Source organism: Xiphias gladius, chromosome 15, assembly GCF_016859285.1.
Source record: "Xiphias gladius isolate SHS-SW01 ecotype Sanya breed wild chromosome 15, ASM1685928v1, whole genome shotgun sequence".
Taxonomy (NCBI): domain Eukaryota; kingdom Metazoa; phylum Chordata; class Actinopteri; order Istiophoriformes; family Xiphiidae; genus Xiphias; species Xiphias gladius.
In genome coordinates this window covers 1,456,774-1,470,409 of record NC_053414.1, presented here as the reverse complement: position 1 = coordinate 1,470,409, position 13,636 = coordinate 1,456,774, and the positions used below count along the sequence as shown (strand labels likewise).

Here is a 13,636-nt window from a genome sequence, read left to right as displayed (position 1 = left end):
TTCACTACTCAGATATTGAACAGCTTTACACCAGGTTTGGAAAAATGAATGGAAACACTCGTGGACTGGGAGGGTTGAAGGGGATTTAAAGGTTAAAACAACATAAATTCTACAATATATCATTACAGGCACTTGTTTATTTGTTCTTAATTTTTAAAATTCTGTGAAAATACCTGGTTGCATCTTGTAAATATAAATGATGTTTCTTCACCTCAAAATTTCCTTAAACTGAGATAAAATAATCCATTAAAAAGCCCTTAACATATTATAAACCATTAATTTGTGCCAAATGTAGGATGACCTCTGGAATTTGAGTTTGCACCTTATTTGAAAAATACTCCTTAAAACTCCTTAATCCATACAGAAATCCCATCAAATGTAAACTGAAAATTCAGGGGTTCAATATCAAATTGGAGTTAAGTAACTGATAAATTAATGGATTATTTCCACAACTTCCACAAGGGATTTTTAAGCAGTAAACACTGTTAAACTTTTCCCAAACATGTTTCTGCGATTTTTTTCATAATTAAACAATGAAGGCCATTTTTAGATTTTTAAAATAGTGGATGGCTTTAATTTTCTTTGGTCAGATTTGAAAGGTTTATAACATTTATTTTAGATATATTACTATCCATTAATCATTTACACATTATCCCATCACATGTCCCTCCATTAAATCTTTTTTAATTGAAATTCAAGGTAAAAAATTTAAGGGATTCAGTCTGATGGTGTCAGCAAACCACATTTGTAGGGGTTTTATCAATAAGATGGTATGATAACAGATTGATCGACAGTTCACCTTCGGCCCGTGGAGTCCTCTGATTGGGTGATGTCCTGTGGGGGCGGAGTCAGGTCAAACACAATGGTGTCAGTGTTTGCAAGACAGACACCGTTCGACCTCATGATCTCTGGACAGGAAATACAACCAGACACACTCGAAGTCAATGTGTTTCTACCAACAGGTTTTTCACATTCCAACACAGATTTCATGAAACGTGTTCACACTGCTGATGATCAGAAAACCCCAACCATCAGCTGATACACAGGACAAACCAAACTCCATCAAAGAAAGTACTAATAAATCACACTCCCTCTCCAGTCTATCCTGTGTGCCCACACAGTGTTAAGGGTTTATACTGTACATGTACATGTTTTAAAAGACATGAACTGTTTTTGGACAGTGTCATGTTCTTTATCAGGCCCGCTGGTTGAGGTCTCACCATGATCCCAGACAGGAATCACCACAGCCACAGAAATGAAGCCTCCACACATTTAATAACTAACAACTGTAGGGTTAACACCTTTGTCGGTGTAATCAGTGCAGCTCAGTCAGCGGCCAGGACACTCAATGCTTCAGCTGAAAGCTTCCATCACATCATCATCACATCCCAGTTCAGTGGTGATCAGGACACAAATCACAGTATTTCATAAAAGTCATAAAAACTATTTACTGGATCACTGCTAAATATCACAGAACTCTGATCCTCAGACACACATTTAAGTGATTATATGTGTATGCGAGACCAAATAAGTTGTCAGACAAAAGGTGAAGAACAAGATAACAAAGAACATCTGTGGGGGGGTTTAAAGCTAAAGCAGTCGTCAGGAGACACACACACACGCTCATTATTTTGTGCAGGTGCTGCGTAACAAAAAGCTGCACAGACAAAATGAAAAGAGGCTGAAAAGATTGGATAGAATCAGTCCACCAGAGAACAGCGAGTTTTCTGACAAAATGTGATCTGAGACACTCAGTAATTTGTCAGAGTACATCTACAACTGACTTTACTGACCTGACAGAGCCACCGGACTCTGGAAGACATTCAAACCCTGGTCCTCCTCTCTGCAGGTTTGGTCCTTTTTCTGTCTGGCGGCCTGGTCTGCCTCCTGTCTGAAGGTCCCATCCTCTTTCTGCCTGAACACCTTCAGTCTATAACATGTGGTGTCCCACAGGGTAGTATACTGGGCCCACTACTGTTTTTATTCGATGTCAATTAACTTGGACTCTGTTTGTGCTGAAAATGTATTTTATATAATAACTCATCAGTGCTGACAGAAGTATTTAGTAAAATCAGGACCTGTGTGTGTTTGTACTGTGGTGTCACCTGGAAACACCCTTTCCTCTGTCCATCAAAGACAGACTAGGATTTAATGTCCTGCTTCTCACAATGTCAAATAAAGTAATTTAACATTAAAATAAACACCTTGTAGTAGTACTGTGAACAGTATGTACCTCCTGTGGCAAGCTGATGTTCACCTCCACAACTTTAACTTCAGGATCTGAGCCCAGTTCAGCAGCTCAAACCCTCAACAGAACTGAAAACACTGAGTACTGTTCATCTGGTGTTAATAGTACTACCAATAATACTACTGATATTACTACTGATAATACGACTACTGCAACCTACAGTGAATTGTTATGAGCCAGGTGTATTTCCTGATGTGTATCAGTGTGCTGCATCCAAGTAGCAACAGTACAAGATTTGTTTGAGGAAAGTTTATTTTTTCCTAATGGGTAAAAACATTTCCAGTTTTAGATCATTCACCATCAAGGTTCATTCTCCACTCTGGAAACTCACGTTTGATAAACATTCCCAACTCAAGGGCCACCGACCAGCTTTCAACCATATCACATGGTCTTCACATAAGGTCACTGTTTTATTTAACATGTGGATGAAATAAAGTCACTCCTTCACATGTCAGATCCATCTCTATGGCAACTGAGCAAACTCCATTCACTGATGAAGATTGTGTGATACAGCTGAAAGGTCTGGAGTAGATTGGAAAATGGACCTTGAGTTGGGCTTCTAAAATTATGATTTTATTCTTGGAAAAACGTTTGCTGATAAAAAATTCCTTTATTGTCATTATTACACTTTAATTTCCACATGACTTTATCCTAAAAAGTTCAATTTTTGTTTTGAAACATTATGACTTCACGCACACAAAAAATTATAACTTCATTCTCATAATGAATTTTCATTAAATTATGACTTCTTCTTCTTTTTCTTGACATGTCTGTTTTCTCCCAACTGTGGCTGAAAAACTTGGGAAAACAAACTGTGTGAACTAAAGATCTGACCTAAACCACTGAGCTGCATGTGTGAACACTGAGCCCATCTGCAGGACTGTGTGTGCTGTCTAAATATAGTATAAACTGACCTGAGAGCAATCTGCAGGACAGTGTCTCTCAGTCGTCAGGGAAACCATTCACCAGCCTCTTCATCATCTGTGCCAAGTCTTCATCAGTCCTGTTCAACTGCAGTAAGCTGCCGTCTGAAAGCTCCGCCCTCACCAACACCTGTCCACCTGAGAGGAGCTCCACCCCCACCACCCAGGATGACACCATAACCTGTTCGGACATCTCCTCTCCTTTAGTCTCCTCCTCTCTCCTCTTCTCTCCTCTCCTGAGCCTGTCAGGATTGAAAACTTAAAGCAGCTTTGAGCTTCAGTCGTTGTCACACTTTCTGATCATAATCTCAATAATCTATCACAGACTCACAGGATCAATCGACTCATCTCCTCTCATTCAATTTGCTTCTAACTTTTTATGTCTTTACTACAAAACCAGACCCACCTAAAACCTATGTAATGATTTAACAGAGCTCTCAGTGCAACACTTCAGTCCTCTCCTCGTTAATACCATCGTCAAAGTATTTTCAATGATTTTACCGGATCAATTATTGACTAATGCATAAAACATGGGTCATCTACACAATTTAAAGGCTTTAAAAAAAAACAATAAACAATATCCGAAACAATATGAAAAACAACCCAAATTTTTACTTTAAAAATGCCTTATTCTTTCAGTGAATGTGCTAATTCACATACGGCTTTTAGGCCATTTGGTTTTTATCCCCCAAAAAGCTCTTAAAATGTGCTGATAATATACTGTGATTCAGTTAATTGATAAACTACTAAGGTCCTTTTAAGATACAAATTAAGGGGTACCAGTGATGTTATTTTGTACATTTTAAGTTTTGCTTTTTGTAATTTTTGAGGTTTTTGTTTTATCCTTTTAAATTTCCTTAAAGCATTTAGATAATCATCCATTAAAAACACTGTGATATATTATAATCAGTTACTTTATGTATTAATTAACACCAAATTTGGGTAAAACTTCTGAAATAGATGCTTATTGTGGTTTAATTTACAGTATAAATTAAGAGGTAATGTACATTTTAAGGTGTTTTTTACCCTTTAAATTCCCTTCATCCGTCCCAGTCCACGAGTGTTTCCGTTCATTTGTCCTGGTATAAAGCTGTTCAATATCTGAGTAGTGAATAAGAGTCAATTAAAACCTCATTAATTAGAAGCTGAGAATATTTCAGAGCCCTGACGTAAACCAGAATCCCTTCACTTTAATAAAACCTTCAACTCGTCATTCATGGATTTGTCAAACATTTCACATTCATGTGGAAACTAAGGGGAAAGTCATGACGCCCTTAAAATCTACTACATCCCTTGATTAAGGCCTTTTCACAATAAGAGCTTTTTAAGGGCTTCAGTTTTTCAAAGTAAAAGGACAAATGCAGGCTCTCTGGCCGATCACGGTTCAGGTTTTGGTGTCTTTTCTGGGGAAATTAAGGAATAATTAAAGGGGATTTAAGAGAATAGTGATGGATGATTTAAAATGATCAGCAGGAATTAAGTAAAGGATTAAAACAACAATCTGGTCCCTTTAATGAAATTGAAGTTTGAAAGTGTTGTTGAAAATAAAAACCTGAACGGACTGAAGTGTGGAAATAATTCTCATCAAAACAGCATCTAATTGGTTGACCTACTGACCCCCACACAGACCCCCACCCCCCTCAGGTCAGCGTAATGAGGTTAATCAGATTGTACAGGATTGTGGGGGGAGACTGTTTCTGGTCTATTCTGGATAATCTGCTTTCTGAGGCTCAGCAGGACCAAAGACTGTAAAACACCAAAAAAGAGAGGGCGATAGAGACAGAGACAGAAACAGAGACAGACTGACAAAGGCAGAGACAGAGAAGCAGAGAGAGAAACAGGGACAAAGATACAGACAGAGACAGAGAGACTGAGACAGAAATGGAGAAAGAGACAGAGAAAGAAACAGAGCAAGAAATAGAGACAGTCAGAAAAAGAGAGAGATAGAAACAGTCAGAAAAAGAGACAGTGACAAAAACAGAGATAGAAAGACAGACAAAAACAAGGAAACAGAAACAGTGCGACAGAAAAATGGAAAGAGACAGAGACAGAAACAGAGAGACAGAGACAAAAAAGAGAGACAGAAACAAACAGAGATAGAAAAACAGAGAAAAATATGAAGAGACAGAGACAGAAACAGACAAAAACAGACAGAGAGACAGTCTTCACTTTGAACTAAACAGAAAAACACTGATTGAATTTTTGAGTTTAATTTTCATGTAAAAAAAACAAAAACAAAAACCTTAAAACAGTAAAAAAAAAAAAAAAAAAAAAAAATTCAGTAAATTCTGTTAAACAACGACTATGACATCAGCAGCACAGCTGGTGATGTCATCACTGACTCGATTTAAGCTCTGTAGTCCCACCAACAAGCTAACAGTCCAATCTGAGCGTCCGATCAGCTGTGAGGTCACAGAGTGGCATGCTGGGAGGGGCCGTGGTGTCGGCGGACGTGTCTGAGCAGCAGCTGACGGTCCGGACTCGAGTACTCACACTGACGGCATGGAAACGCCTCACCTGTGTGATGACGGCGAGCATGGAGGTCCAAACTCTTCTTCTGAATACTGACACAGAAAAATATAGCCCGTTACTATGGCAATCACAGGCCACCCTGACGACAGTCACCACAGCAGCCACAGTTTGTGGGAGGCTAGAACTCAACAACAGCTGTCAGGATACGAGGAGTTGTGTGTGTGTGCGTGTGTGTTACCTGCTGTAGTCACAGTGTTGACACCTGTACGGTTTCTCCTGACTGTGAGTTCTGCAGTGTCTGAGCAGAGAGCTGCGATCTATAGAGGCATACGGACACTCAGCACACCTGTACGGCTTCTCACCTGGCAATAAACAATACACACACAGTAAGCTGATACTGAATCTCAGGTGAGTAACCTGTGTATGCCCTTAGGTGTGTGTGTGTTACCTGTATGAGTCCTCAGGTGTTGCAGCAGTGAGGCCTTCAGTCTGCTGCTGTATGAACAGTGAGGACAGGTGAACGGTTTCTCTCCTCCGTGGACGCCCAGGTGACGCCTCAGAGTCAGCTTAGAGGAGAACTTCCTGTAGAGAAAATACATCCCAGCTGAATCAACCAATCATAGCCCCACAACAGGTCACACACCCGTCACACGCCTGGTTTAACTGAGGTTTAGGTTTCATGTGTTTCAGGGGCTCTATCGGCTGTTACCAGTCCTCTGCTGCGATTGGTCAAAGCGTCGCGAAGCCCTAAGACACCTGCTGAGAGCAGTGTGCTAACCTGAGGGGTGAGGGATTGTGGGTACTGTACTCACCTGTGACACAGCGAGCAGCAGAAACCTGTCTGGTCTCTGATCTCTCCAGACGTCTGCTCAGCCTCCTTTTCCTCTTCCTCTTTTTTCTTTCTTCTGGTGTTGGTCTTCTTCTCTGTGATGCTCTGCAGTGAACTAGTCCGAGTTCTACTGGTCTGACTGGGAACCAACACATACAAATACTGGTGTCTGATTGGTTGCCAGGTGTCTGTCTGTGTCACACAAATACTTTTCAAACTTCAATTTAAAACAAACACAAAACAAAAACACAAAACATATTATATCATCAATATATTCTAATATTCTAAAGACATTGTCGTATTTTAATATTGATCAGTTTTTTGTAAACTGTGGTAAAAATGATGTGTGAAAGTTCAGGGATGCTTCCGTGATTTTTGTGGATATTTTGATAATATTTCGCACAATTTTTTCATCATATGTTTGGAAGTTTTTGAGATTGTTGAGATGTTTTGCTAATGTTTGCATGATGTTTTGAATCGTTTTATTATATGTTGACAATACTCTGATATTAATTTAGATATGTTGGGGGCTTAATTGAAAGAATTTTTTTTTTTTTCCTGATAAAGTCAGCTGTGTGAAGGTTCAGACTATCAGGTGACAGTTTCAGGTGTCTACCTGTCTGTATGCTCCGCCTCCTTCCCTTGTGCTTGTCCAATCGGCAGGCCCCTCCACCCATCTGGAAGAATCAATGAATTATCACTGTTATTTTTAGTGTTGTTACTGAATTGATTGATCGCCACAAGCTGCAGTTGAAGACATACTGACCTGAGTAGCTGCTGTGTTGATGAGTTTGCTGGTGAGCGTTTCGTGACGCAACGTTCACGAATGTCTTCATAGAAATGGGAAAGCTCAACACCGCTGCCACCTTCTTCTTCTTCTTCTTCTCCTTCTCCTTCTTTTCCTCCCTCCTCCTTCTCCTCCTCCTCCTGCAGTGGCTTCTCCAGTGAGGCTCCAGCTCCTCCCAGCTGTTGGCCGTCCAGCTGCAACGGACGCAGCCGAAGCCACCGGCCGCTCGGTGGGAACGGACATGAACATCCAGCAGTCGCCTGGACGGCATCATCACAGGACACAGAAAACACGGCAGCCTGCGCCTGCCGGAAGGTGAAGTCCTCGTCTGTCGGCCATCTGTCCTGCTCTGTTTCAGGCTGTCGGCCTGGGACAGATGGGGGGAGTCTTCAGGTGGAGGGGGGTGTTGTACATGTCCGGATGAAGCAGTGGGAGGAGGAGGTCTGGCGGCTGAGATGCGACACAGTCCCAGAGTCATGAGGTGAGCGGACTGAGCCATCTCCTCCTGGGTGGCAGGGGGGTCAATGGGACAGGACAGATCCACTGAACTCCCCTTCAGAGGGAAGATGGAGGACTCCTCCTCCTCCTCCTCCTCAAACAAAGTGCTGACCTGCAGACAACAGGAAGAGGTGAAGCAGAACTATATGTCTTTTTATCTCGAAACACAGAGACGTCCTCATATCGACCCAGTTCCACGTCCAACAGTCCTACTGTCCAAAACAGCTCATCTCTGAGCAGCGAAGTGTGAGGAGCAGCAGGCAACTGACTGACTCTATTATTGTGTAATTAATTAATTAATTAATTAAATATATATTATTATTAGTATTATTATTATTATTATTATTATTATGATGATGAATCTCTACATTCTCTTTCCTCCTTGGACTGTGGGAGAACCTAACACAGCATTTTCAGTTTTTTGACATTTTATGGACAAAATCATTGAGTTGATTAATCCAGAAAATAACTGTCAGATCAACTGTTGAAGAAAATAATTATTAACTTTTTAGCTTTAGTAACTTTAGTAAAAATTAGAATATCTTAAGACGACCATGTCATGGACAAACATCACTGAAAAGGCCTGTGTGTGTGTGCCAGGTGTGTCACCTCACAGGTGTGTGCGACCTGCAGCCCCCCTTCGGTGCTGATGTCACAGGTGGTTGGGCTCATGTTGTCCAGCATGTTGTACAGCAGGAACTCCTCGTCCTCGTCGCTCTGCTTCGACTCTCCGTTCAGATCCAGTTGGTAGGGTGACGCCCCCCGCTGGAGTCCCGCCTCATCTCCGCCATTAGCCGCACCCCCTTCGTCAGCTCCCTTCAGGTAAGTGAGGGCGGGGGGACGATGCCTGAGCAGCAGGTGGCTGCTGATGGAGGTCTTGAGGCCACAGGTGAATTGACAGAGTTTACAGCGATAAAGCTCCACCAGGAAGGACTCCACCAGCCCCGTCACCCCCCCTGGCAGACCCTCCACCTCCCCACAGTAGAGACTGGAGCTCACAGCCCCGCCCACCACCTGCAGAGTCACAGGGCTGATGTCATGGTACCTCTGCTTCACCGACAACATCACCACGACATCTGCAGGAGGAGGTTTCCTCAGTTTGCTCTCCTCTGATTGGACAGTCTCTGTATCCAGGGGGAGGATCTGACCTTTGACCCCCGCAGGTGTCTAACAAACAGTAACATCGGACAGAAAATAAACAACACAGAACTAGAGCTAGACTGCATTCAGAAAGTTTTCAGACCCCTTCAGTTTTTTCATATTGTTATGTTGCAGCCTGATGCTAAAATCATTGAAGTTAATTTTTTCCCTCATCAATCTACACTCAATAGCCCATAACGACAAAGTAAAAGCAGAATTTTAGAAATTTTTGCAAATTAATTAAAAAGGAAAACTGAAGTATCACATTGACTTAAATATTCAGACCATTTGCTATGAAACTTGAAATTTAGATCAGGTGACTCCCATTTTTCCTGATCATCTTTGAGATGTTTCTACACCTTGACTGGAGTCCACCTGTGCTAAATTAAATTGAGTGGACATGATCTGGAAAGGCACACACCTGTCTATATGAAAGGCTGACAACGCACATCAGAGCAATAACCAAGCCATGAGGTTGAGGGAACTGCCTGCAGAGCTCAGAGACAGGATGGTGTCAGGGCACAGATCAATAAAAAACCTGCTGCATTGAAGGTTCCCAAGAGAAGAGTGGCCTACATCATTTTTCAAAGGAAGAAGTTTGGAACAATCAGGACTCTTCTGACGAAACCAAGACTGAACTGTTGGCCTCAATTTTAAACATCATGTCTGGAGGAAACCAGGCACAGCTCATCACCTGCACAATACCATCTGAACAGTGAAGCATGGTGGGGGCAGTCTCATGCTGTGGGGGTGTTTTTCAGTAGCAGCAGGGACAGGGAGACTGGACGGGGTTTACGGAAAGCTGAACAGAGCAAAGTACAGAGATTTTAAGAGGCTCAAAAGTAATTGACCAACAATCAGTATCATGGCCAAGTGTGGCCTGTTCCTTCGTTATTTCATGACAAACTAAGCCGAAAAAAGGTCTGGAGCTGATTCCTAGTGTTGAAAGTCAGGTCAAGAACACACACAAGGAGGCAGGTGAGTCATTGTTAAAGTCTAAAATCAAGAGACGCCGTCATGAATCTAAATACAGAGGGTTTAGCACATGGTGCAAACCACTGGTTACACTCAAGGACAGGAAGACCAGATTAGACTTTGCCAGAAAACATCTCAAAAACACTGCCCAGTTCTGGAACAAGATTCTTTGGAAAGATGAAACCAAGATTAACTTGTAACAGAATGATGGGAAGAGAAGAGTATGGAGAAGGAAAGGAACGGCTCATGATCCAAAGCCACCACATCATCTGTCAAACATGGTGGAGGCTGCCAGTGGAACTGGGTCACTGGTGTTTATTGATGATGTGGCTGCTGGTGGAAGTAGCAGGATGAATTCTGAAGTGTATAGGTTCTAAACTATCTGCTCAGATTCAGCCAAATGCTGCAAAACTGATAGGACGGTTCTTCAGAGACCAGATGGATAATGACCCAAAACATACTGAGAAAGGAACACAGGAGCTTCTCAAGGCAAAGAAACTGGAAATTCTTCAATGACCAAGTCAGTCACTTGGTCATTGACAAACCAAACTCAGCCTGCTTTTCACTTACTGAAGACAAAACTGAGGGCAGAAAGACCCACAAAGAAGCAGCAACTGAAGGCGGCTGCAGTAAAGGCCTGGTAAAGCATCTCAAGGGAGGAAACTCAGCATTTAGTGATGTCCATGGGGTCCAGACTTCAGGCAGTAATTTACTGCAAAGAATTTTCATCCAAGTTTTAAAAAAAATCCTTATATTTATAATTATGTTGGTTTGTCCAGTTACTTTTGAGCCACTGAAAATGGGAGACTATGTATAAAAATGTCTGTAATTCCTAATCGGTTGATGTGATATTTTTGTTAAACCCCTTGAATTAAAGCTGAAAGTCCAAACTTCAATCACATGTTGATGGCTTCGTTTCAAATCCACTGTGTTGGTGTACAGAGGCAGAATTACAAAAACTGTCACTGGATTTATGTATATACATACATATGTATGTATAAATAAAAATCCAATGTGGGTCAGATTGTACAAAAAAGTTGTATGATCTGAATAATGTGCGATAAAAATAACATAACATTTATTATTATATTTTATAATTCATATTAAAGCATAATTTTCTAAATATCTACGTTATCATCATATCGACAAATTCCACAGTCCCCGCAAACGTTCAAAATATCAACAATTCCTAAAAATATCTTCAGTAAATGTCTCAGATATTCCCAAATGAAAAGTCAATTAATTTGTTTGTTTTTAAAAACTAGAAAATATTTTCCACCAGAAAACAGTATTAGCATGACTGGAAACTAACGGAGCTAACAGTTAGACACTGCTGTAACGGACATTAACGGAATTTATGGAGTTTATTAACCGAGCAGGAACGATGCTAACAGTGTTAGCAGAAGCTAACGAGAGAGTTTGTGTCGAAGCTTAGTGTTTCCACTGTTAAATGAACCGAACACGATTTAATACAACTCTCACACGTTCAATTTAACACCTGGACTGGTTTCATATTTCATATTTAAACTAAAACTCACCTGCTGCTAAACTTGTTGATGTTTACATCCGCTGTGTCTTCTTCTTCTTCTTCTGCGGTCTGTACGGCAACACGAACGGTCTTCTTCTTCTTCTTCTTCGGGTTTTACGACAGCTTGTATCCCAAGTGTTGCACTACTGCCATCTCCCGTCTGTCAGGTTTTCCTCATCAGTCCAGTTCTCGTTAGGAGGCTGACCGAGCATCTTCTGCCTTGTCCCCTATCACCACACTCCAGTGCGCTCTGTGCTCCTGCTCCTGTCAGCCCTAACCTTTTCATTTCTTCCATCATGTCCTTTCTCTCTGCTACATATTTCCTGCAGTTAACAAGTACATACTCAGTTTCTGATACCTGACAATGATCACACAAACCATTTGAATGCTTCCCTGTCATGTGTCCTATTCTTAACCTACTCATGATGTCTCCTCTTTTCTATTTCCTTCCCTACTTCTCAAAGTACCAACTCTGTTTTGAATGGAATGCAAATATCTTCCTCTCGTCTCCCTCCAGTTCTCTTTATTAATTTATTCTCTCACCCACTCTTTATTAATTTCTTTCCCAGGATGCTCTTTGTTAGAAGAATGTACATAAATTATCCCATGCTTCGCTATTTCTCTGTTGTTATCAGCACCCTTGAAAGCTATGCGCAAGGAAGTATCTGCAGCTGCGAAGCAGTTACCCCCCAATAAAGATAAGATAGATTGCCCTTTTCCTTGTTTCTGTTTTCTGTCCTGTCCCTGAGACAGGCAGGAGGCACTCTGCTTCTTAGATGAGATTGTGCAGCTATGCCGACATATGTGACAAAGAACCACCCTATGGAAATAAAAGAGCGAGGTAGACGGCTGAGAAACTCAGAGCGGGTCGGAGACTGTAACTGAGCACTCTCTGTCCGTTCTCCTTGCAAGTATATAACCTCACCACTCTGTGTCCTGCCTCATTACTGTGTTTATATCTGTTTTAGGTTGTTTGAACCTGACACTCTTCCCTTCTTATTTTGAGAGACTAATACTACTGTGTCTATGTTTTCTTTTTTTAACAGCTTGCGTGGCTGGTTTGTCCTCTCATTACCTACAATTCCTGTACGAGCGGCAACGCAAATTAATATGAGCTCAGCACCTTGTTTCCTTATTCTTGTGTATGTTGGTATTATTTCATAAAGCACATCCTAACGGTTACTGGGCATACCTGAAATTAGACTGTACAGGGCAGAGTCTGTATCACTACAGATTAATACTTTGTTTGGCCTCCACCGCCACATGAAGGAGGAGAAGAAGAAGAGAGAGGAGAGAGAAGAGGAGGATAACAAAGAGGAGGAGTTTGTTTCCGTTGTTTCCCCCTTCCCTAGTGTTTTCTTTTTTGTTTCCTTTGTATGTTATGTGTGTGTTTGTGTCTGTCTGGGGCGGGGCACTCCTCCGTCACTCTCTCCCTCACTCTCTCTCAGCCACCTGCCTTCCATCTTCACATCAAGACTGCAGTAAAGGTTCTCCAGCCACTCTTCGCCAGAGCGTTGTTTTCACCAGACCGGATTATGTCTCGCTTTCCACTTTGTTTTTTCCTGTCGGATGCCTCGCTCCAGTACCTTTGCCAGCTTCGTCATTCCCTACATTCCCACCTCCACCTGCCTGCCCATTTCCTCCAAACAAGACTGCAAATCTCCCTGCTTCCCCTTTCCCCTAATTTTCCAGATGAATGTGCAGCGGCTTTACTCTGAGCTCCCCATGGATGTTAGAGCTGTTCACTCAATCTCTAAGGCTGAGCCCAGCCACGCTGTGGAGGAAACTCATTTCAGCCCCTTATGTTCGCTATCACATTCTTCACAACCTAAAGCTCATGACCACAGGTGGGGGTAGAATGGATGGTAGATCGAAAGCTTTGCCATGTGGCTCAGCTCGGCTTCACCACAACGGTCCGGTACAACGCCCGCTTTACTGCTGATGCCGCACCAATCTGCTTGTCAATGTCAGCGATTAAACTCTTTAAAAGTATGACAAGAGATGCAACACGACCACAGAGACAAAACTCTACCACAAAGAGACACAACAGGAACACAAAGAGACACAACATGACCACAAAGAGACACAACATGACCATAGAGAGACACAACACGACCACAAAGAGACACAACACGACCACAAAGAGACACAACGCGACCACAGATAGACGCAACGGGAACACAAAGAGACAGAACACGACCACAAAGAGACAGAACACGACCACAAAGAGACACAA

General features: G+C 42.0%; 1 protein-coding gene across 1 annotated transcript; it reads right to left on the bottom strand.

The window, feature by feature from the left end:
- Window positions 1-5,465: 5,465 nt before the first annotated feature.
- si:dkey-154p10.3 (zinc finger protein 605) lies at window positions 5,466-11,464 on the bottom strand. The gene is made up of 9 exons (XM_040146016.1): window positions 11,411-11,464; window positions 9,319-9,385; window positions 8,367-8,924; window positions 7,239-7,869; window positions 7,089-7,149; window positions 6,456-6,611; window positions 6,092-6,225; window positions 5,882-6,005; window positions 5,466-5,735 (listed from the first exon to the last, which is right to left on the bottom strand). Exons 2-9 carry the CDS (start codon window positions 9,346-9,348, stop codon window positions 5,582-5,584), a joined length of 1,848 nt encoding a protein of 615 aa, XP_040001950.1. The 5' UTR covers window positions 9,349-9,385; window positions 11,411-11,464; the 3' UTR covers window positions 5,466-5,581.
- Window positions 11,465-13,636: the final 2,172 nt, after the last annotated feature.